The sequence below is a fragment of the Cyprinus carpio genome, chromosome A12 (assembly GCF_018340385.1).
Source record: "Cyprinus carpio isolate SPL01 chromosome A12, ASM1834038v1, whole genome shotgun sequence".
Taxonomy (NCBI): Eukaryota; Metazoa; Chordata; class Actinopteri; order Cypriniformes; family Cyprinidae; genus Cyprinus; species Cyprinus carpio.
This window is the reverse complement of record NC_056583.1, coordinates 13,606,266-13,631,437: the sequence shown is the minus strand read 5'-3', so window position 1 is coordinate 13,631,437 and position 25,172 is coordinate 13,606,266. Positions and strand designations below refer to the sequence as shown.

At 36.2% G+C, this 25,172-nt stretch overlaps 1 protein-coding gene across 1 annotated transcript; it reads left to right on the top strand.

Moving 5' to 3' along the window:
- The first annotated feature begins 22,945 nt into the window (after positions 1 to 22,945).
- Positions 22,946 to 25,157, top strand: LOC109047101 (oxoeicosanoid receptor 1-like). Its single transcript, XM_019064821.2, has 2 exons — positions 22,946 to 23,657; positions 23,887 to 25,157. The coding sequence occupies exon 2, from the start codon at positions 23,901 to 23,903 to the stop codon at positions 24,831 to 24,833; it is 933 nt and encodes a 310-aa protein (XP_018920366.1). The 5' UTR covers positions 22,946 to 23,657; positions 23,887 to 23,900; the 3' UTR covers positions 24,834 to 25,157.
- The last annotated feature ends 15 nt before the right edge of the window (positions 25,158 to 25,172 follow it).

The window sequence follows — 25,172 nt, the reverse complement described above, 5'->3', positions numbered from 1 at the left end:
GTGAATGTTAAGTTTGTAAAACCTAAAATGTTGCTACCATATTTTTTTCAGTAAAGTTCTGGCAAACCACAGCTCCTGGTATTTTACCGTAAATGTCACAGATGTTTTGTTTTTTACAGTGTAACCATGGTCTATAAAAAAACTACTTCAGAGTGATAACAACAACTTCCAAACAGTTCACACACCACATCCACTCAAAGGCTAGAATAGCTGTTTTCTTGAATGCACTTTTTTGAGCACTGACACTTATATCCTATTAGCCTATCTGTGTCAGGTTGAACGATTAGCGTAACCCTTCCTTTTATCCAAACAGAAGATGGGGTAACCCAGAGCTGGCGTACTCGTGAGAATCAAAATCAGGTGTGACAGGGTGTGGAATAAGGTGGAGATTTACTAAAAAAGTTACAATTAAGCTTTTTGCTCATCCTGCCACTTCATAACAAATGACTCATAATTACCTGCTAAATCCTGCTGATTATGGTACAAATTCACCACCCTTTCAGTAGGCAAATTTGACATCATCACGATCATACTATTTTGATGTAAACTATAAGTGAAACAAACTGAAAATTATGAATTGAATGGAACCGTTATGACTAAATGCCAATGACTCCAGCCATGTGGATGAGTAACTTGATTACAAACATAGCAATCCAGTGCAAGAGGGGAAATCCAACATGTTGAATATGGTTTGGGCATCTGTAAATAGAGTTCCCATCCAGCCACAAACTGTCTATCTCTGCCAAGTGCACATTCTAGTCTGACATGTAGGTTGCTATGGCTTATGGTTGCACAAGCCTGCGGTCTCAACATAGGCTCATAAAGCAGTTAAAGATGGAGCGACAGGGTAAAACCTAATGTCTGTCCTAATGTCTGTCAACATTTTCATTTTCAGAATTATATTTTTGGGTCACACTTTAGTTTTGGGACCAATTCTCACTATTAACTGATTATTAACTATGACTTTTGCCTCAATAAACTGCTTATTAATAATTATTATACTATGGGGCTGTCTTAAACGCATTACATGTCCATATCACTTCACCACATGATTTCAGTTATTTCAAAGGTCCTTACAGCTTACAACAGCAAAAGACCCAAAACCCATAATGATACTGACCAAGCGAAAAAACATAGTAAACAATAATATAAAAACTAGAAATTATTTCCATGTTTTTGTCAAAAAATTAACCCGCTCTCTCTCCCACTGTTAACTGTAACTGTTAACAGATTTGAACAAAGAAATAATGTGTTACATGTGGTGTTATCATAAGAGAACTGTTCATTTTTAAGGTTGGTACATTATATCAATTACTAAAATGCTCTTTTTTTAACTGTGAATGTTAAGTTTGTAAAATCTAAAATGTTGCTACCATATTTTTTTCAGTAAAGTTCTGGCAAACCACAGCTCCTGGTATTTTACCGTAAATGTCACACACTAAATTAACATGATATCGATAATTGTTGCTTTGAATATCACGGTTATCGTCAATACCGGTATATCGCGACACCCCTAATCTGAATGTCTTGAGGTGTGCTAACCATATTATAAAGCGGAATAACTGACTCCGTTCTGCTGAATTATTAGAAAATAATGCACATCCGAGGTGTAACAGGGACTTCACGTTGTGAAGTCTGACTTCAGGTTTGTATTATTTTCTAAAAATTCAATGGCCCCTCATCAATTATTCCTTACGTTTAGGTATAGGGTAGGATTAAGGGATCTATAATATGGTCATGCAGAATAAGGCAATAATATGTGCTTTATAAGTACTAATAAACAGCAAATACACTAGTAATATGCATGTTAATAAGCAACTAGTTAATAGTGTGAATTTGACTAAACTAAAGTGTTCCTATTTTTGTTTATTTTTCCCGCTTTTATATTGTACTTTTTTTTTCCCGTAAAAATATTATTTTTGTCTTCACAAAAGAAACAATGTAAAAACCTGGAAGATATAACTCACAAATTATAACTTAATTATTAACACCAATACCAACGTAAAATGATCAATTGTTTAAATTAGCAAGGCTTAAAATGACTGTATTAAATCAATGAATGTTAAATATTCATTGTCAGTGCAGCATTGTTCCTAAAGAGCAAGAATCAGTCTCATCAACTGGCCTGAAATTCTCCTAAACTGGCCCGTGGCCAGCAGGCATCCATCCTTATTGTTGAGCCCTGCTCAGTATGTTCTTGTACAAACCACTCAGGTCATTCTGTCCCAGGTCATTTACAATTTAAAGAGTCACACAACTTGGCCTCTAATACGCAAAAAATAGTCCTACTGCCAGTGCACAGACATACTAACTCCTAAAATACATGGACACAGATACACACACACACAGCTGAAGCATCAACACACAAAGAGAGCCTCTTAGATGGAGCATCTCAGAACACTGCTACGATTCATCTTCTTATCGCTATCCAGAGGTCTGTGAATGGGCTGCTTCAGAGGAGTGGGGACTCTTGGTAATCTGACTCGCTGCTGTTTATCTCTGGGGTTGGGGGTACACGAAGCGGTGTGGGGCAGGCAGGAAGGGGGTCAGGAGCAGTATCCGTGCACATTGGGGAAGCTGGTGTGCTGGGGTTGACAGCTGCAGATGACGGTGAGTGATGTAACCCCAGTGGGCTGCAGATGTTGAAGAACACAGGAAACTGCTCAGAGAGCGGTGTCACTGAGCCTTTCCCTAGTGCCCCCTGCCCTCTCCAGGTGGACAGACCTACAGTCCTGCTAAAGAACAAGCAGCACTAGCATAGCCAATGGCAAAAGGGTCACTTCCCCTCCCAGGACTCATCCCTCAATGCTGGAAAGGACATAGGAAACTAGCCATAGCAAAGCACTGGTGTAAGACCATCAACACAGATGAACACCCCCACTCCAGAAGTATTTATGTTATGCTTTCAAAGAGGTGACGTTCATCTTTTGACAAATTGTGGAAAGATTGTGGAAAGATGGCAGAGATACAGAGGAAAAGGGAGAGTTTGGAGCTGACGAGAAAGGTACCTCCTGTTTCTGAAGGGGATGAACAGTGGCTTAGTGCAATTAATATAGTTTATTAACCTTTTCAGTGGTGAGTTTAAAATATTCTAGCAGTCCCCCCAGAGTGAGTTTTTTTAAGGCGACCATTATTTTAGAACGTTCTCCTTACTGTTTCCATGGCGACGTGTCAGGCTTGTCACTTGACACACTGCTTCTACAATAACACTGTATGACAGATGGATCGCTGCTTTTATTTCTTTTTTCCTTTTTTTATTTAAAATATTCACAAACTTGCATACCATGTCATGAACAAACTGATATTCTGATTCACAAATATGTGTAAATGAGTGTGTTTTGTCATATAAAAACCTTTCTAAATGATCTTGATCTGTAATGTGAGATGGGCGCCGCCATATTTGTTCGCGCTTTACTAGCATTTATGTGTATGTAAATGTCTGAAACCTAAAATATGCATAATGTGGCTGATAACCATTAAATGTTCAGTAATAAAATTCAATATTATTTTGTCTAAATAAATGAAAAATGAAAAACTAACAACTAAAATGTAAACAACTTTAAAAGTAAATTTAGGCACCACAGCATAACAAAATAATTCACTACACAATGATACAAAACCAACCTGGTCTCATAAAAATACGTACCTAAAAGGAATAAAAGGTGTCTGAGTTTTCCTGCCTCTAGTGTTTATTTATCTTGGAAAACTGCAATGATATGTACTTACTGGTATGTATTTTGCGTCTCACTAAAATATGCCCGCAGGAACGTTTAGGCCATGAGACCAGGCAGCACAAAACAATACAATAAATTCTACAGTAATGCAAAAATATTGGCCAATAACTGATATGGTGATATAACATGCATGCCTAGTTCACCTCACTAAAAAAAGATTGTGATTGTCCCAATAAGCTATGCTATCACACGGAACACCCTTTAACTCTTCAACGTAACTCTGCTCAGGTTATCTAAGTGCTCTCACAAGTGAATATTTAGAAAGTGTCAGCTCTGATCTGAGAAAGACTGTCAAAGTACCCATTTCATTGACAGGCTGCATTATGCTACATCAGGCTGAAGGTATTTGAGGGTGCAACTTCTCCACTGAACTTCATCCATCACCTGCATTTTACAGCCAATAAAGAGTTTCCTCTTCAGCTCTTGTGGCATTTATACATTTAACAGATGGGTTCAACATATGCAGTTTTGCCAAGGAGCACAGCTATAAGTCTTAAAGAGATAGATCACCCAAAAATGAACATTCTGTCATCATTTAATCACCCCTACATTTTTCCAAACCAGTATTACTTACTTTCTTGGGTGGAACACAAAAGAAGTTATTTTGAAGAATTTTGATAGCCAAAGAGTTTATTTTTTTTTAATGAAATGAAATAATGAAATCAAATGAAATAATAAAATGAAATCGAATGAAAATACTGAAACATTTATCAAAATTCTCAAAATATCTTATTTTACATTCCAAAGAAAAAAGAAAGTCATACAGGTTTGGAACAACATGAAGATGTGTTGCAGAGCTTAACACATTAACAAAAATGATCAAAAGTACATAATTGTAAGAACATTTGTGTTTCAGTAGAAAGAAAGAAATGTTCTACCTTTTTGTTTTAAAAGTAATCTGCTAATTTCAAAGGTTATAATAATGTAAGTGGTTTTGTCCAAGGCTTTTATTGTAAAGCCAGAATTGTGTGAAGTTTCAATCATTTCCAGATGTAGGTGGCTTTTTAAAAGTAGTGCTGGGCTGGCATTGCTCATACAGTAAGTGTTTTATCTCTATCGGATCTCCTGGGGCCTCGTTTATAAAATGTTGCATAAAAACGTCCTACATTTGATCTAAGATGATTTCTCAATCTCAAAAACACATACAAACGTGTACCCCTCTTTTCTAGATCCAATCTATAGATCACAAATTATCTTGAAATTGTGTGCAGCTGAATGGTCTCAGATCTCTACCTTGTAAACACCCACTAATTAAGGTTATTAACATTTAAAAAAGCACCAGCCAACGTCCAAATCCTCTACTTACGAATGGCGAGTGACAAGAATTGTTCAGATTTCCAGATACATGCCGTACTCCAAAATTGCCACATGAAAGGTTTGTAGACCTGCTTATACCCAAAGTTTAGATAAGCACTTTTTCCACTTATAAATCTGAATGTTGGCGTGGATTTTAGCATACACACACATTTATAAATGAGGCCCCTGCTGTCTTAAGAAGCCTTTTTGGTGATATGTTTCACAGAGTTTATGCTCCAATCAAGCACGATTAAGCTATACATGTAACTTAAGGACAAAAGACACTCACCGATCATTTACATGTGAAGTGTCCAAACAATTTCACAGCTAGACTTAGCTAAAATAGGGAGAAAATAATGATGATAGAGTCAAATCCTAATTCGGTTTAGCTTACTATTTTCATATTTCCCTATATTAATATGATAGCATTAACAACAACACAGCTTATGATATTTACAATTATGAATTTGGCAGATGTATTTATACAAAGTGACTTACAATGCAGTTAAGGTACACATTTTATAAGTTGCATGCATTCTGGAAATCTAGCTCATAATATTAGCGATGCTAACATCATGCTCTAATGTTTAAACTGGAAGGCAAAACAATAAACAACAAATTTATATCTGAAGTGTATGCTTTTCTGTGTATGTACTGTAGTATAGTACAATTTACTAGTGTTGGTGTCATAAAGTACAGTGTAAGTACACATTACAGAATTGTATAGTACAGTAAAGTGGTGTAGTGTAGTCGGTTTCACTTTGGTCCCTTTAACACATTCTGTTGACTATAAGTAACATTGCACCTACATGTCTACTAACTCTCATTAGAGTATTAGTTAAGTATTAGTAGACTGGTAGGGTTAGGGTTTTGAATAAGTTGACATGTACTTGCAAAGTTACTTATAGTCAGCAGAATGTCTGTTGGGAGACCATGTCAACAAAGGGTTAGTAGATATTAAGCAAGCAGTCTACTAATACTCTGAGGAGAGTTAGTAGACATGTAGGTGCAGCATTACTTATTGTCAACAAAATGTTCAAAAGGAAACACTTTTTCCACTTAAAAGAAAACTTGATAACACAGCGATGATATCTTAGATATATAAAGGAATCCAGCAGCTGATCCTTAACCATAAGAAGCAAGGAATATGTTTCTGTGCTGCTCTTCCTGTCTTGGGTGAGACTCTGACCCTGCATTGGCAGGAGAGTGCTGTTGTGTTTGTCAGAGTCAGCTCGCCATCCAGCACCACGCTCTCAGATAACACACAACCCTGGAACGTTCCTCAGCAGGATGCCTGCTTTGTTGAGTTTATAGTGATTACCGAGACGATTAGAAGACCCATGTGGGCAGTGGACACAGAGTGTGAGGCTCTGAAGGGCCTTATATTATTATTATTTGCATGCCATATGGCACAGCTTGCTGAAAAAACAACTTCTGTTTTCCTTGCCTGTAAGTCCTGTGACATGAGACCACCCCCTAGTGGATGCAGGTGCTGTGCTGATATTAGTGAAGCTTGCTATCTTACTGAGGGCAGATACCTGAGCCCAGTTATTGTGGGTTAATGTCCAGCAGCTAGCCAGCGAGATCGGCTCGGTCTTAACTGTATAGCTCACAGAGGAACTACAACCCCAACTCCAGAAAAGTTGGGACATTTTGTAAAATGCAATAAAATCAAGAATCTGTGATTTGTTAATGTTCTTTAACTTTTATTTTTATCTGACAAAAGTACAAAGAAAAGATTTCCAAAATTTTCAATGACCAACTTAAATTAATTTTGTAAATATAAACAAATGCTGATTTTGAAGTCTGCAACACACTCCAAAAAAGTTGGGACAGAGGCAAAAAATAAAAGTGAAAAAAATGGGGAATTTTTTTGGAGGGAAAAAAAATCACAGTAAGCAGGTGAATTGGTAATAGGTGAGGGTATCATGTTTGGGTATAAAAGGGGCATCTCAGTCTTTGTGAGCAAAGCTGGATCATGGCTCATCACTTGGAGCCAAATTTAATGAGAAAAGTGTCAAGCAAATCAAAAATCACATTTCTCAATGCAAAATTGCAAAGAATTTAGGTCTTTCACAAACTACCATACATAATATTGTGAAAAGATTCAGAGAATCCAAAGAAATCTCAGTCTGTGTAGGGCAAGGCAGGAAACCAGTTGAATGTTCATGACCTTTGAGCCCTCAGATGGCACTGCATAAGAAACCCTCATGCTGCATTGTTAAATATAGCCACATGGGCTCAGGAGTACTTTGGTAAACTGCTGTCATTTCACACAGTCTGCTGCTGCATCAATAAATGCAACTTGAATCTCTGTTACTCTAGGAGAAAGCTATACATCAATTCTGTGCAGTGATACAGAGGGGTTCTCTGGGCCAGAGCTCATCTCAGATAGTCAAAAAGACAGTGGAAATTTGTGCTGTGCTCAGATGAGTCCACATTTAAACTTATAACATTCTTGATTTTGTGGCATTTATATAAACAGGAACACTTTTTGTAAGCAAAGAAAACAAAAATAACGACTTTATTCAATAATTCTTTGTCAACTTGTGGGGTGTATGACACAAAAGAGCATACACAGCATATGGTGATAATGAGAGACAGAGGAGACTGCTGACAAAGGAATTGTTGAATAAACTCACTATTTTTGTTTTCTTCGCTTACAAAAAGTGTTCCCGCCTCTACACATAACCCAAATTGCAAGTCTAATGGAAGATGGAATATTCTGATGACGACTTTCAAAACTTTTTTGGACCTTGACACTGTTATTTATTTGGCAGTCTATGGGACAGTCTCAAGCCTCCAGGTTTTCACCTAAAATATCTTAAATTGCGTTCCGAAGACAAACGTAGCTTTTACGGGTTTGGAACGACATGGGGGTAAGTGATTAATGACAAAATTTTGGGGTGGAGTAACCCTTTAAGTCCTACTAAAGATATACTTAAGTAATAAATATAATATTTGATTGTGCTAAAGCGGAACTACTGCAAGTATACTTTGGGTACACTTTAAATATATTGCATTTAACGACTGAATTCATACAGAGATCATACAATCCTTATTTATAGTGATATTAAACACATTTGAGGCATAATATTAAGAAATGTTCATTTTTCAAAACAGATATACTCCAATATAGTTTAATTATTTAACATTAGTATGTCTTAATTGACATGTCAATAATTATGTTAATGGATTTGAAGTATACTTAGTATGTAATGCATCCATGCTGAATAAAAGTATTAATTTCTTTGATATATTGATAAATAATTTTATTGACCCCAAATAATTTTACTGAACCCAAACATTAGTGCACTGTTGTTATGTCATATTAAATCATATTTGATATGAAAAACATGTTTCAAGTAAAAACAGTAAATACTGAACAAAACGACACACTAATACTCTAGAAGACATGATCAGGCTCCTGTGATCTTCCTAATCTGTGCACATTCACTTCTGCATAATTTGAAAGCCCGTCATTCCCATTTCTGATACTTATGAACTATTCTACATCATTTTATAGTACAAAAGATGTGTTCACATAAAAAGTGTGGTGTAGTGCACTATGAGTACCAGATGATATTTGTACAGAACAAAGTGTACCGGGCACTTTATGCACTCGACAGTTGCAACTTTCTCTGTGTAGCGAAAGGGGAGGGGCTAAAAGTGATAGCAGTACATTTGGAAACCAGCACATGCTTCTGTTAACAAAACAAATGTTCCATATGAAACGGCTAACGTTCTACAATTCATGCATTCTATGGCAGAGTACATAGTGTGTAGTAAGTGCATAATTTGGGATACATCTAAAATTCTATTACACATGTGCCAACTTCCCCTTGAATGTTTGCTTGTTAAATATTTGGCTAACGTATATAGCAATCTATAATAGTGTAGTACTCTACATTTCAGAATATTTAAGTTGCTAAATAAGTTGGTACATTCCATTTAGGCCTAGACATCAACTAACCCTGACACTATGCATAGAGTAAACAGCCTGTAAACGAGACCTTGAACTTTATGAACCACCCAGAGATCAGCTGGAAGTCTAATCATGTCTCTACTCTCGAGTAATTCTATGAAAACAAAATTTAAGCGAGCTCATGTTTACTTGAGCAAGTCACCCACCGTTTTGCCCACCCCGTCTCTCTTTACCTCACCTCACCTCACCTCCCTGACCTACCAGTTCATCTGCTTTTATTAGACTGCAGCTATTTTTAAAACGTGGCCTGTGTTGCACTTTAATGATACATGATCGAGGCAGATGTATACTGTGTAGACGCATCCTTATGTACATGTGTGTGCACAATCAGGTGGCATTATATTTAAAATGTCACCAAGATCAAGCTATAGATGTTGACAGATAGACTGCATATGTATATGTAACAGCACCCTCAAACATCTCAGCTCTTCCAGGAACTTGAGGCTCTCCAGACAGAACAGACAGCAATAAAATTCATTTTAAAAAGTGTTGACTGATATGGATTGTTTTTTTTTTTGTTTGCTTTTTTTTTTTTGATTACAGATGGGAGCCAACCATACACAGGGATATGGGCAAGCTGTGCATCAGTACATTATATGACAACCGCTAACTAAAAATAAGACTGATGGAGGAACATATTTCAGTGTAGAGTCAACCCAACTTCGCACATGCCACAGCAGCCCCAACAACCAGATCTCATATTTGTCCTACAGTAAACAAATGTTCTGTTGCAGAAGCACAGGGAGTTCCCAATGCAGTGATTACAGTGTACCAGATAGCCAAGAGAAGTATACAATTAACACATTTGGCTTCTGTGTAGTGCTTTCCAGCTGTACACTCTACAAACCACATCTACTTCCCTTCCTTCCTACCTCCATTTTTTTTTCTTTCTACAATCAACCTCCATAAGCCCTCTGAAGTTATTAGCAGTAGCGGTTTTTGGCACAGGGGAACCGGGCAGCATTTTTTCATGATCTTACATTTCACTGCTGGTCATATGCTCTCCATATAACCATGTATGTGACAAATAAAAAATCTTGAATCTTGAATGATGCATGGGGGTGGGCGCCGCCGCCGTGAACCAGTTTTCTATTATCTATAATTTCACTGTATGGGGAATTGGCAAATTGGCAGCCCTGCTTGCTGAGAAGGTGCCATGCACAGAAGCTGTTTGCAAAGGGGAAAGGGGAGCAGGGGCGCAGCGCGGGGGTCAGTTCACCTCTGGGTCTCTCCCAAATGCAACTGATGGGGGGGGGGGGTATCCACTGTATAGAGCAATACTCTAATGGAATTAGTGGGCCAAAGTCAGTCACACCTTAACTTTCTTCCAAATAATGCACATTTCATTCATAATATTATAAATACAGGCCTATAGTTCCTGCACATTTTTTTTTCTGAATTGTGTGAAATGGCTAATAAAATAGGTAATACAAAACGACAATGTTGTCACCAAGGTGAATTAGTTTAGTCTTTACTTCTGGTCATGAGTGACAGTGTTGGGGGGATGGGAAATCTATTGATTTTGTTTGTTTGTTTGTTTGTTTGTTTGTTTGTTTGTTTGTTTGTTTTGTGTGTGTGTGTGTGTGTGTGTGTGTGTGTGTGTGTGTGTGTGTGTGTGTGTGTGTGTGTGTGTGTTGGGTATCGCCCAGGGTATAATTCAATGGTTATTAGTAGATTTCAGAAACTAGAAAGTTTTGAAATCCAGTTTTCTGCCATAATCTGAAAAATGAATGAGCTGATGTGTCACACTCATTTTTGTTATGAAGATGCAGACCATCCAAAAGCCTGTGGAAGTGTCAGCGTGTGTGTTTTCATAATTCACAAAATAATTAATTCACTGGTGGTCTCACGCTGATATCCCAAAGCTAAAATAGCTAGAATAGAAGCCAAAAAATTTGCTGCCATCTCAATCTACAAAAAATCCAGCTACAGAGATATGTGTTCACACTTGGCTGGTTGTTTCAATTAAGTGAAAGTGAAAGTGACGTGACATACAGCCAAGTATGGTGACCCATACTCAGAATTCGTGCTCTGCATTTAATCCATCCAGTGAACACACACACACCATGAACACACACCCGGAGCAGTGGGCAGCCATTTATGCTGTGGCACCCGGGGAGCAGTTGGGGGTTCGGTGCCTTGCTCAAGGACACCTAAGTCGTGGTATTGCTGGCCAAACTCTCTAACCATTAGGCCACGACTTCCAATTAAAACAAACTGTCATGATGTGCTTCAAACACGCAGACTGAAACCCACCTTTTCATGGCTTTCCGTCAGTGCAGAAGATATTTTTTGTGTGTGCAATGGAGGAATTCATGTTTGGACTCATTTACACATTTTATAAGCTTCTTTTTAAGTTCTTAGTTGGTAAAAAATACCTTCTTATATACACACATACGACGAATGCATTGAGCCCTGCAGACAGCATTGTTTTGGTGTGTGGTAAGTGACAAAATATATTATATAAGCATATCATAAAAGCTGTACAATCACTTTGTGACCCTATCCTTATGCCTTTTGTTTTGTGTCAAGTGTAAATAAATAAATAAATTTAAAAAAAAAAAAATTATTAATGGCAAATACTGGTTTGGTTTTACATTGAAATAAAATCATTGATATTGTAAAGGAATGGAGGAATACTGCAGTGAAATAATGAACAAGTGGCACCTGGCTTACATTAAAAAGAAAAATTAGGGTAACCGTACCTATTAAGCTCACGTACCCATTAAGCACACTTCCATATTTGAGCTCAGATTATAAAAAGAAAAAATAATGTATCGTCCTACTCGATGTTTTAACCAATTGATGTGTTTGTTAATATAAACTTTCTATAATTTCAAGTCAATCAGATCATTGCACACTGAGATATGAGTCTCCGTGTGTTCACACTGTCTGAGAGTTCACACATTTTGAAAGTTGTCTGAGCTTTAACCAAAAGAGGAGCTCCATAAATGTGCATTGTTTTGATGTTTAAGCCTTTATTTTGGGTAAGTTTCACTACTTAGTGTAAAATTAAGAGATTAATGTTTAGACTTTTGCATATTATAACCTGGAACTTGGATGTGGGAAATAATTACAGTTACTAAGTAATTTATTAGCTTAGCACACAATCTTAAACAGCAAGTGAGCTAACTGTGTTCTGTAGCATCTGTGCTGTGTTGCTGAAACTGTCTTTTGGATCTAACTGTAATTATTTCCCACATCCAAGTTCCAGGTTATATGAAATATAAAAGTACAAGCCAGTAATGCCTGTGAAGTAATTATTACTTCACAGGCATTACTGGCTTGTACTTTTACATCCATAATATTATACAATGACAGTTTATTCCTGGTCTGTGGTTTTACAGTGCTGTAATTTTTAAAGATTTCATATTATTTTAAGGTGAGTTTAAATTGTGCACTATGAAAATCACACAGCTTCAGTGGGATATCAATAAGAAAAAGTATAATTTCATAGATATTGTTAATTATAGTTATTTATATTAAAATATGTAGGAACCTAATACATTTCCTAGATTATTTATTTAGCAAAATCTTGTCATTTTAATAAATATTACATGACATTTATTAAAAATTATTGCTGCTCCATTTAAGCTCAGTGTGCCCTCTTTAAGCTCTTCCACATTGAATGTCAATGTAAATACTTCATAAACACACTTAACATATTAACTGATGGTTGTCACTTTAAGTTAAGTTAATAAATTTTCTATTTCTATTCTACTTCTATTTCTATATCTATTTAGATAAGTTGACATCCATTTAATAAGAGGCTTCATAATGATGCTAGTTTCTATGTTGATCCCCATGAATGAAATTTTGTATTGGTTTGTTTTGTTATTTGATTTTTTAATATGTTACTTAGCTGAACGTGGACTAGATGTTGCAATGCGCTTAAATGACTCTTCACTATGAATATATAACCGATCAAGTTGAATGCCTTGTTGCTGATTTTATTGTTCTGATTTTTTTTTTTTTTTTTTTTTTTTTTTTGATTGACTGTACCCTCAAATAAAACATTTTCAATTATTCTTTAAAAAGCTTGTTTAAAATAAACAAGAATTTAAATAAAACTTGATGTGAGCTTAAGGTGTGCTTAAAGGGTACAGAAATGTACCCATTAAGCACAGCCAGACTTTTTGCATTTAATGATGTATATCTTAATTGTAATAAAATTACATCTTAATAAATAATAAAAACAGATGTACTCATAGGATTTATAAAAAATATCTAAAAATATCATATCTCTAGAGAATCTTTTTTTAGGTATAAATTGACAGACTTATGGGATCTGTTGTGTGGTGAGTGAGAACATGTCTTTGCTAAACCTGAGAAAGGAAAATGGCATCAATATTTTACAATCATTTATTTATTTAACTTTTAATTTTTTTTTTTTTTTTTTGCCAGCATCTGCTGTTTTTTGCTTGATGAATGCTGCTTATGATGAGGTAGTACACAGCAACCAGGCCTCGGGCTTTTGTTATCAAACATAAATGATACTGTGTATGAAAGCAAACACCCACACACATTTAGCTAATGGGAACATGACTTTCAAACAACTAAATTATTGAAAACACTGTATGTACTGTATGTGACATTTGATTATCAACAGCAATCATTTTAAGCCCTGATGCCCCTGAAATGGTGGACTTTATAATAATAATAATAATAATAATAATAATAATAATAATAATAATAAACTTTATTTTATAAAGCGCCTTTAGCAGCTTCTCAAAGCACTGAACACAATATAAACAATACAATAAAAACAATACAAAATCAACAAGCACATGCAAGTTTAAAAAAAAAAAATAGTCTCAATTTTAACTTTTGTTCAAGAGCCAGAGAATTCCGAAGGACAGGAGCATAATAAGAGAAAGCCCTATCACCCATAGATCTTAAACGTGTTTGAGAAACAACGAGTAAATTTGACTGAGAGGAGTGCAATCTATGATTAGGAATTTAACAATTCAGTTAAATAATGTGGTGTGCCAGGCCATGCAATGCTTTAAAAGTAAGCATCATAATTTTAAAATCAAATCTAAACCTGACCGGGAGCCAATGCAAAGATTTTAACACTGGAATAATATTACTGAATGTTGCTGAATTTTGCACATATCGCAACTTATCGAATGTGGATTTAGAAACTCTGGCTAAAAGAGCGTTATAGTTAGTATAGTAGTATAGTACTAGCATTATAGTTATGAGACAACAGAGGAATTTATCATTTAATTTATGCATGGTGTAAAATTATGTATTTATTAAGATGTGTTGTACAGAAATATTGCATTGGACAACTGCTGAGAATACTAGACCCCTGTTTGGACCAGTTACTTACACAGAAGGAATCTCAGAGGAGAGGAAAGAGAGATTTTCATACACTCTCCCTGGAGCTCTGGAAATATCCAGGCAGAAAAAAATCAGGAAAGAAATAAGCTGAAAGCCATAAGATGAACAGTGAGCAAATACATAACATAAATAATAATAACTCTCATGATATTGTAAAATAAATCAAATAAAAGTTTTTTAAATGAGTTATTTGAAAGGGAAAATATCCTGTAATTTACTCACCTTCATGTGACGTTTTTATCATTGAAGCCCAAGGATAAGGATTGGGAGAATGATAATTGTAACTGACAAGCTCCAAATATCACAAAAAAAAAAGTAATGCATATGAGTACCTACTACATTTCAAGTGTTATGAATTCATACGATAGCTTTTTGTGGTTAAAATACATACATTAAACTCGTTATTCACACAAAATCTCCACCATTTCATATTCATGTTATAAAAAGTAAAAAAAAAAAAAAAAAAATGCCAAGTGATTCAATGCGAGACACAGGAATGCCTGCTAGAAACTCATGACCTCCAATGATGTAATCATTGTCAGTGTGAACCATAGGGTTATTGAAACAAAGAGAGGGTGACAGAGTAAAGTCATAACATCAGCATTGCATTATTGGTTGTGGTAACACTGCAGATTTTTAATTTCACCTAATGAGAACAAGATTTTAAGATTTCCTCTAATACTATTTGTACATCAAACAAATACCAAATTCTAACAATCAGAAATGGTAAACATCAGTCTCCTTGGATTATGCTTGAAAATATGTTATATGTCATAAAGGTTTTAGTGGGATTCTCACAGATTAGTTCTGTTCAGTAAAGCACATTTCCCCCCACCCTCCATGTGTTTTTTTTCTTTTCTTTTCTGTAGATGTTTCATATGGAGACCATTAGTTGTGCCATCTGAGCCTGGTTGTGGTGAAAAATGTTTGACATCTATCGATATGTGTGCTGTGATGTCATTAGCAGACCTAAGAGCACAGGGAGTATCATATGGGACCAGGGAAGGTGGGAAGGAGGGAGGCTGTGCTAAAAGCTGAACCAGATGATGGTACAAAAAACATTGAAACCTCAAATGAGTTCATCTTAAAAGCCTGTTGATCCCAAGACATGTTCGTGGTTTTTAGGATTGACACGCAATGAATTGTACAAAGCTTTGCACCAACGCATTACCATAAGTCAGTCCATGTTTCAAAACACTTTCAATGCAGTTGTTTGATGTTCTTTAAATAAAGTCTATGGCACGAATCACTGAAGGAGTTTTGACAGTACAGATCATGTCTTCGAGGATACAGATACCATACAAGAAACACATGGGCTCTGTCTGAAACCTGAAAAATCTGCCTTTTTCAAAAGAAGCTTTTTTTATATTGACTTGGTTATATAAAGTTAAGTTAAATCTGTTTTATATCAGGACTTTTTAAACTTAAAAATAAACAAATAAATACATAATTATATAAATGAAAAATGTAAATAATTACAATAATACAAGTAATATTTATTGTTTCATTCTACCTTTTAAAGATTGGTCAGAAATCAATTAGATTAATTATTAATAATTGTTAATACCAATTATTTTATTCTATTGACATGTCTAGTTTTATGTTTTAAGGGTTTATAGATCTAATAATATTCTTACTGATATTGTCAATGTGATAAAAAATAATTATCATTATACATAAAAATATTTTAAGAAGGAAGTCACTCACAAGGTGATCTATGGCATCAAAAAGCTTGAAAACCCCTATTTTTTAAATAGGGAGTTGGTCAATATTATGGACATTGGAAGAAAATGGTGATTCTGATTACATCACAGAGGACAGAGAGCAAAAATTCATTCATATTCACCATCCCCCTATTGGCACCAGACTCATCTGACACAATGCATGTCATCCCAGTGACAGGAAATGACAAAAAAGAATATCCTGCCACAGCATTGTCCAAGTGGCCTGCTTTATGCATTTTTACAGCTCCATTTTCTGTGGAAATAATTCCACTTCCCATAAAAATAAACCACAACCATGGGAATCGTTGTTCATCCAAGATATGTGCAGTTGGCCACTGAGTATCTGGGCCAAGATCATAGTTTTCATTTTCAAATAAGCATAAGTATATTAAGCTGTTTCATTGTCACTAACTGTGTTAACACGAAATTATTGCCTCATTTCTCTTAGGCATGTACTGTATTCAGTGTGTGACCTACAATATGGTCCATTCATATTCCCTGTGTTTGGAGAAGAGATGGCAGCAGTGAGAGAGAGGGAGATTTAAGCAACTGTGGTTTCTCACATGACCAACATTTATTCAGAGCTCAAAATATGAACCATGGACATTTGACCTCTCTCTCTGTTACTCAGCGGATCTAAAATGATATAATTGTAGCCTAAAGGGCGAAAAAAAAAGGCAGAATATATGGTTCGTTGGAGCCACAGCTTGGCAGCTACTTATTCCCAAGCATTTGGAGGGACAGTAACGGCATGTCCTCCTCTGGAAACAGCATGGTTCAGGACTCCTAGTCCAGACACTTCTTCACTGGCCACAGAAACCACATTTTCCAGAAACATTATCCCCATTCCCACAATCTATCATCCACAGGAACTGACAAGAATGGTAAGAATAACTGTCTGGAAATCTCACAGGCATGTATTATTTCATCTTTACAAAGCATTTAGCAGTGTAGCACATGATGAAGCCTGTCAGTCAATTTGACAACAGTTATGACAACAGTTATGTCAGAGGAACAATGCATAGTGCTCAAGATGTTCCCAGGTGCTGTCAGCTCCGTGAAGATGTTGTCTTGACTCTTAAGCATGAGCAAAGTCTTGATATTAGAGACAGATGTCCAAAACTTCCATTTGTTGTTTCTTTCAGTCATGTGCTTACAGAAGAAAAATGTGCAGCTTTTGTGATAAAAAAGGCCTCTGTGAAGCATTCCTCACTGATATGTTTGACGCAGGTTATCTTGGCTCAAATAAGGGTGAAAGGGAATGAGGTTCAGTCACTGGAAAAAAGAGATAAGAAGAGAGCAATTATGAAAACATGTCAATTCCATCATGCAGAAAGCAGCATTAGGTACATCTTAAAGGTTAATCCGGCCAGTTTGGCGTGTCGGTTTTCACTACTTTGTATAAATATTAAATTACTTCTAACATTCTTTTTTTGCAATGTTAACTATTATTATTGTTGTTTGGCCAATAATTCTGCATTTTCTGAATTGCTAGATAATGTGAATTTGTGGTTGAAACGCTCAACTTTGAGGATTAAAGGTGACATTTTTTGAGTTGTTTTTTTTTTTTTCAAGATTCATGACTCTTTAAAAGAGAATTAAAAATGCTGCCAATGATTAAATCAGGAATTTCACCGCATAGTTCTCCAATTTATCTCTGACTCATACCTAAGATGAAAACCAGATGCCCCCCTATAAGGCAGAATAGAGATTTAATTTGTGAAAGGGAAGAAATTTAACTAAATTTTTGTGACTATGACGCTGTAAGACTGTGTGAAGAGGAATATGAAGAAGCACCAAATGATGTCTCAGCGGAGTAGGGGAGGAACACAATGTTGTATGTGCATATCACCCAAGCAGATGTAAGAGACTCCGCCAAAGTGAGAAAAAAAAGAACCGAAATGTTCCAAGGGTCTTATCACTGCTGCCGAGTGAAAACACAACATAAGCAATGCAAACAAGTAAGTGGAGAATGTATCTATGATCTCCTTCAGTCAAATGAAAGTGCTGTACCTGACAAAAACATCTTAACATAAGTCATATCGAAAGATCAGTTAATGTGCAGAAGGCTACCGCATGGACTGAGATGAGTAGAGTAACTGGTAACTGCACTATACATTAGTGTTCAAATGAGTAGTTCAAAGTGATGTTTTAAACTAAAGTATGGTTAGTAATGGACATTCAGGCCCAACAATCAATTCCCTGATCTAAGCCATTATTTCCCCAGAGAAGAACTCCAGCACCCTGTCCACAGGACATTATGGGTAAAGGCACATGTGTGTTTGTGTAAAGGAGCTAAAGCTGATATTAACATTTGTGTAAATGGCTCGTATTTTATAGACAATCTACTGTGGGACACAGATGAGTAACAGATGTACTAAACTGGTTAACTAGCACTAAATCCCAAGTGAAGATTTATGATGACTGTTTTCATGAATCACAGATGGGCAACCAAAACACTGCTTCAAGAAGCTTTATTATTATTATTATTATTATTATTTCATTGTTTTTTAAATCATTGAAAGTAATTTACAGCATTTTGAATACTGTTTGTATGAATGTGTAACAGAAGTCAAGTGACAGCGACAGTGACCAAAGAATTATCAAAGATGGCAACGTCCATAAAACCGGAAAATCTTTTCACTTTTTGACATGACAAGAGTTAATCAAGCCCTTAGTTCTTCAGTCAAATCTTCATTACATTAACCGACAGCAGCTTTTATATTGGTTGGAGAGCATTTGAGTCATGCATAGAACCACTGATCTATAATGGATCTATAATAGAGCAGTGCATAGAATACAAAATCGATGGGAGCAGCTCGAGTTAAGAACAGTGGATCTAAAACCTTCAGATGACACACAGCTCCTATCTGTATCTCTGTAAGTTACCGAAACCACACTTGAAAACACTCCGGTTACTAACCTCAGTTCCCTTAAGGCCTTAAAGGGATACTTCACTACAAAATGAAAATTTTGTCATTAATCACTTACCGCCATTTCGTTCCAAACCCGTAAAAGCTTTGTTCATCTTCGGAACACAATTTAAGATATTTTGGATGAAAACCGGGAGGCCTGTGACTGTCCCATAGACTGCCAAGTAAGTAACATTGTCAAGGTCCAGAAAAGTATTAAAGATGTCATCAGAATAGTCCATCTGCCATCAGTGGTTCAACCGTAATGTTATGAAGCAACGAGAATACTTTTTGTAAGCGAAGAAAACAAAAATTATGACTTTATTCAACAATTCCTTTGTCAACAGTCTCCTCTGTGTCTCTCCATATCACCGTATGTTGCGTATGCTCTTCTGTATCACCCGCTCCACAAGGATGTGCTGTTTCTAGATGTATTTAGCTTTGATTTTAAAGAAAACAGCGCATCCTTGTGGCGCGGCTGAAGCAGAAGAGCATATACAGCATATGGTGATATGGAGAGATGAACTATTCTGATGATGTCTTTCATATGCAGAAAGAAACACAGATGACACGTCACAAGAGGACAGGTCCTAGTTCCTTGTTGCACAACAGTCAGAAAAAAACTGACCTTTAAGGGGATAGAGGCATTTTGTAGACAGGGCTCTTGCCTCCAAAATAGTATTAGCCACCCTCACTGGGAGCTGTAAAGACTCCCATCGAGGAGCCAAACATGAAGGCTCCACAGCTCAGGCCAGGGATGCCAGATCATGCCTCTCACTTGAGAGAGGAGGTCCTTCCTGGAATTGGGCAAGAAGGAAATAGAAAATCTACAGGTGTGAGTTTGGTTAATGTGGTTGTCACTCCCATAAGTTTGGTGAGCAGGTACAAAAAGTGGGGATTGCTTTACAGCAGCAACAAATATACATGTACAGCAATTCATAGTAATTACAACTGATATATTTACAATATACTCCAATGTCAGAGGCTCCAATGTCATAAAAATTCACAAAACTACATACAGTTGCTTTAACATCATGTTTTAACAACTTTTTAAATCAAAAATGTATAATTTTATTTAAAATTATACTACGGGGCCGTTGGATGCTTGAATCTGATTGGCTGACGAACGTTCTGAGGTGTGCAATTATTTTCTGGGAAATGCAAAGCGAACATAGTTCCAGGCAGCTTTCTTGACCGCATTACAGTTCCATATCACTTTGCATAGTAAAACTGTAATAACGGAAATTACAGGACTAACAAAAACAACAATATGACAGATGATTTTCCGAAAGTAAATACACATGACATTTCTCACTAGCGAGGTAATAACAGTGCTGTTTAGAGATGCTGCTGCTGCAGAACACTGTTGTGGGACGCACAGAGGTAGCCTAATTCACACAAGCTCTCGCTCTCTCTCTTTCTCTGTGTGTCTCTGTCTGTCTCGCTATCTTTCGAATAACTTCATTAACTTCATTTCTAATAACTCCGCTTCGCATCATGGCTGCATCACCACCTCGGGTTTGCATTATTTTTCTAATAATTCAATGGCCCGTCATCAATTATTCCTTACATAAACAATATTTAGTCTGTATTATTAGGTTGTTGGGGTTAGGTTATGGTTGGGGGGCAGTCGTGGCCTAATGGATAAAGAGTCAGACTTGTAACCCGAAGGTCATGGGTTCATGACTCAGGTATGGCAGGGATTGTAGGTGGGGGGAGTGTGTGTGTGTGTGTGTGTGTGTGCGCGCGCGCGCACTTGGATAGGTTAAATGCAGAGCATTCTGAGTATGGGCCACCATACTTGGCTACACGTCCCTTCATTTTAAAAAAAATATATATTTTATTATTTGTTTTACTGAAAAGTGGACACACTTTTGAGTCTGGTATTGGTTCTTGTGATGCTAATTGTGCTTGTGCTTAAATGTAGCATTTTGTTAAAGGAGGCAATTTGAAGCAGGCTATTAATTCTGTTTCAAATCAATTCCAGTAACATTAGGGAACGTCAACCTGATACTTTATATTAAGTAAGTTTTATAGCGATTAAAATGGCCCTGGGGTCTTTGAGACCTGAAACAGAACATGCGGGTTAACCATGTTGTTAAAGAATTAATGAAAAAAGAACGATGTGGAAATGGAGCCCGAGAGGTAGAAAGAGAGGTGCTGTGATGAAGCTCTTGGCTCTGCTTGTCTGCACTTGCACACCAGATGCACTCTGCCTCAGCTCTGGAATGTGTTTGTGAGAGCAGTTTAACCAATGACCCACCCAACCATTACCACAGAAATCTGATCCAGACAATCCACTCAGCCTCCTTTATTGTGTGTGTGTGTGTGTGTGTGTGTGTGTGTGTGTGTTCTTCTCTCTATTATCTTGCTTCCTCTACCTACTTTCTTTCTCTTCTTCTCTCCCAAAAATGTTTCTAAACCAATTTTTCAAATTTGGTTCCCACAAAGTTATCCTTTCTTTAACCACTAATTACTCAACATTTTCACTCAAACACATACTCACACACACTATACAAGCACAGGTTTGCACTCATACTTAAGCACTCATGCTGATTGTGTTTTAATGGTAATCCATGAGCTGTGACAAGGCAACAAAATAAAACTTGAGAAGTTAAAAATGGTCATTAATTCTGTACATAAAGGCAGAGGAGGGAGATTTTATTTTTTCCTTTTCCCTATTGATTTCAGGGTTTCTCTCATATGATATAATGGTTGCTGGATAGATAGATAGATAGATAGATAGATAGATAGATAGATAGATAGATAGATAGATAGATAGATAGATATACAGATAGATAGATAGATAGATAGATAGATAGATAGATAGATAGATATACAGATATACAGATAGATAGATAGATAGATAGATAGATAGATAGATAGATAGATATGCAGATATGCAGATAGATAAATAGATAGATAGATAGATAGATAGATAGATAGATAGATAGATAGATAGATAGATAGATAGATAGATAGATAGATAGATAGATAGATAGATAGATAGATAGATAGATAGATAGATAGATAGATAGATAGATAGATAGATAGATCTACATTAAATCTGTAAGATTTCTGTACTCAAAAAATTATGGCATACTTAATTATTAACTATTTACATCTGTACATTTATTCAGTTAAAAAGTATGAGCATGTTTAAAATATGGAACAACTGTTGAACAACATAAAAGTATAAGATTGAAACTAATTGGATTGACTAATGATAACTACAAACCTGTTTATGTATTAAGAAAAAGTTTATTACATGATTGATAGATAGATAGATAGATAGATAGATAGATAGATAGATATATAGATAGATAGATAGATAGATAGATAGATAGATAAATAGATAGATAGATAGATAGATAGATAGATAGATAGATAGATAGATAGATAGATAGATAGATAGATAGATAGATAGATAGATAGATATTAATTCCCTAATAAATTGATTCAAAGAGTCCATAATCAAAAAATGTGAAATAATTTATTTCAGAATTCTGCTCTAGGACTATTTCTGGATCAGTAATCAAAAGCAGTTGTTTTGTGGGATTCTGACAGGACACTTTTTTAGATGAAATCTGATCAGAGCAAAAGATTTGACAAGTGTGTGCTCTTTATATGTAAATGGGATGTTTTGTAAAAAAAAAAAAAAAAAAAAAAAAGAACATACATTTAAATAGAAACATATGAAATCATTGCTATGATGAGATATGTTTCTGGATGACTAGGCTAATAGCTATATAACTCAGCATCAAACACAGATCTCTAAACCCTGTGAAGAAAAATAGACGACGATTTTTTAAAAAGACAATAATGTAAAGTAAAACAATCATGGATGACAATGACAAAAACTGTCAATAAACGCATGAAGCGTTTTCGCTGTAAAGAAAACATACAGTTAGCCAGCGAAAAGGAGACGAAAAAAAATCAAAACAAAAATAAACGGTACATTTCTGAACTGTATATTTAGAATGACCCATCCTGAACACATTTTATTCCTCATATCACACCTCAGAGCGTTGCGGTTTAAACACGTGGCGAATTGTCTCAAAATCATATTGCTTGAAACTTATGCAATGCTGCCTCCTACAGGCTACTGGCCGCCATAGACGCAGACGTAAAATGCATTGCGACAATCTAACCACGTTGTTCGTTCACACACAACGCACTCTCTTTGTATGCCCACACGGCTCACTGCAATAACACACGGCTCATTAGTGTACAGCCATAAAAGTCGAATATAGCCGTTTTTAAAAGCATACATCCTGCTTGACTTTTATTGATTTTAAACTCTAAAATAAACTAGTTTTTACACTTTAAAATAAAATACCGATTCTTACAGCATATCGCAGTTATTTCCAAATATGGTTTTCCAAGTAGCCCTACATCAATGTCTTGAAATGACATCACATTTCAACAGTTTATCTAGACTCTTCTTTCGATTTATGTATTTTTTTCCAGCATATCATAGCGTTCACCATGTAGCAACTGATTTGCGATCTAAAAAAAAAATTAACTGACAGCAAAGATGAAGTTCATTTGACCTTCCTCGACTTCGCCCACTGTGGTATCATTTCCCAAAAACTTACTGCAACTTATAAAATTGTTCTCTAACCTTCATGATAACGACAACTCCTGCCTTGATCGTTTGGTAAGTGTAAAATGCATTTAATCTTAATTATAGTTTCTTCAATCTTTTGCCAGCGATATAGCCTATAGGATTAAGATAATTTAGCGTGTTTATTCCACTAGAATTCACCATTAACTGAACAGAATTGGAGAACATTGTATTGCACAGCCTATCTTAAAGTATATCTGTATTTTTCTCAGTGTTTTATAGTTATTAACATTATGTTAACACAATATTAATTTAATTTTAGGTTTGCTTTTCATCATGAGTAACATCACCTCCTGCACTGAACCTCAGACCCTTGTTTCGTCAATTTTAAAGTGCATTCTCATTGTGGAGTTCATCTTTGGGTTGCCTGGAAATGTCTTTGCTCTGTGGATTTTGTTCTTCAAGTCTCCATGGAAAGCCTGCAATGTGTATCTCTTCTGCATGGTGATATCTGACCTCCTACTCTTCACTGGGCTGCCTTTCCGCATAGATTATCTCTTTCGTGGTGAAGACTGGATATTTGGCGAATCCTTTTGCCACCTCATTTTATATATCATATCAGTAAACCACTCAGCAAGCATGGCTTTCATGTCAATTTTGGCCGTGGACCGATTCCTCAGGATTCTTCACCCACACCATCGCATTTGTCGAATGAGTGCGAGACAAGCAATAATGTTGGTTAGCATGGTTTGGATGAGTGTTCTACTCTTTCGTCTTCCACTCGCCCTGAACCTGGTTCTCACACCACAGAAAAACTCGTCAAAGCTCATATGCCCTAGTTTTTTCTCATGGACATTGCCATCGGTTCAAATGAAGATATATAATTCAGTACAGCTGATAGAGGTCCTGCTAGCATTTGCACTGGTGGTCTTCTGTTTTGTGAGGGTTTTCTCTCACGTCCACAGTCGCCAGCGGCCTCACCGCAGGCTGAAGCGAGCAGTGAGATTGCTTCTGCTTCTTGTGATCATGTTTGTTCTGTGTTTCTTGCCTACAGTCACTTTTGGCATCTTCCTTCAAGTGTTTTCCTGTTCGGAATTCCTCATGGTGTGTTTTCATGCCTCTTTAGCTTTAACCTACATGAACAGTGCACTGGATCCAGTGATCTACTGCCACATTAATGCTTGGTACCGTGACACCCTGAAGGGCACAACCAACTCACTGGGGCTGACAAAGTTCCTGATGAGTGCGAAAACGAACGGAAAACGTTGATCTACCTGGTAAACTGTTGTTTCTTACAATCAACATGTTAGAGGAAATTAAAATGTGTGTCTTAAAGGTATAGTTCATTCATTTACTCCTCCTCATGTATGACCTGTATGACTTTATTTCTTACACTAAAGATAATACTTTGAAGAATGTTTCAACTTTTTTTCCCTGAATATCTTCCTTTGTGTTTTACAAAAGTCATACAGGTTTGGCAAAACATGAGGGTGAGAAAATGAAAATGAATTTTTATGTGAACTTTGCTTTTAACCTAACAGTGACCTAATTAATTATTATTTTGCACAATATGTTATACTGTATGCCTTTCTATAGTTTGTTGTAATT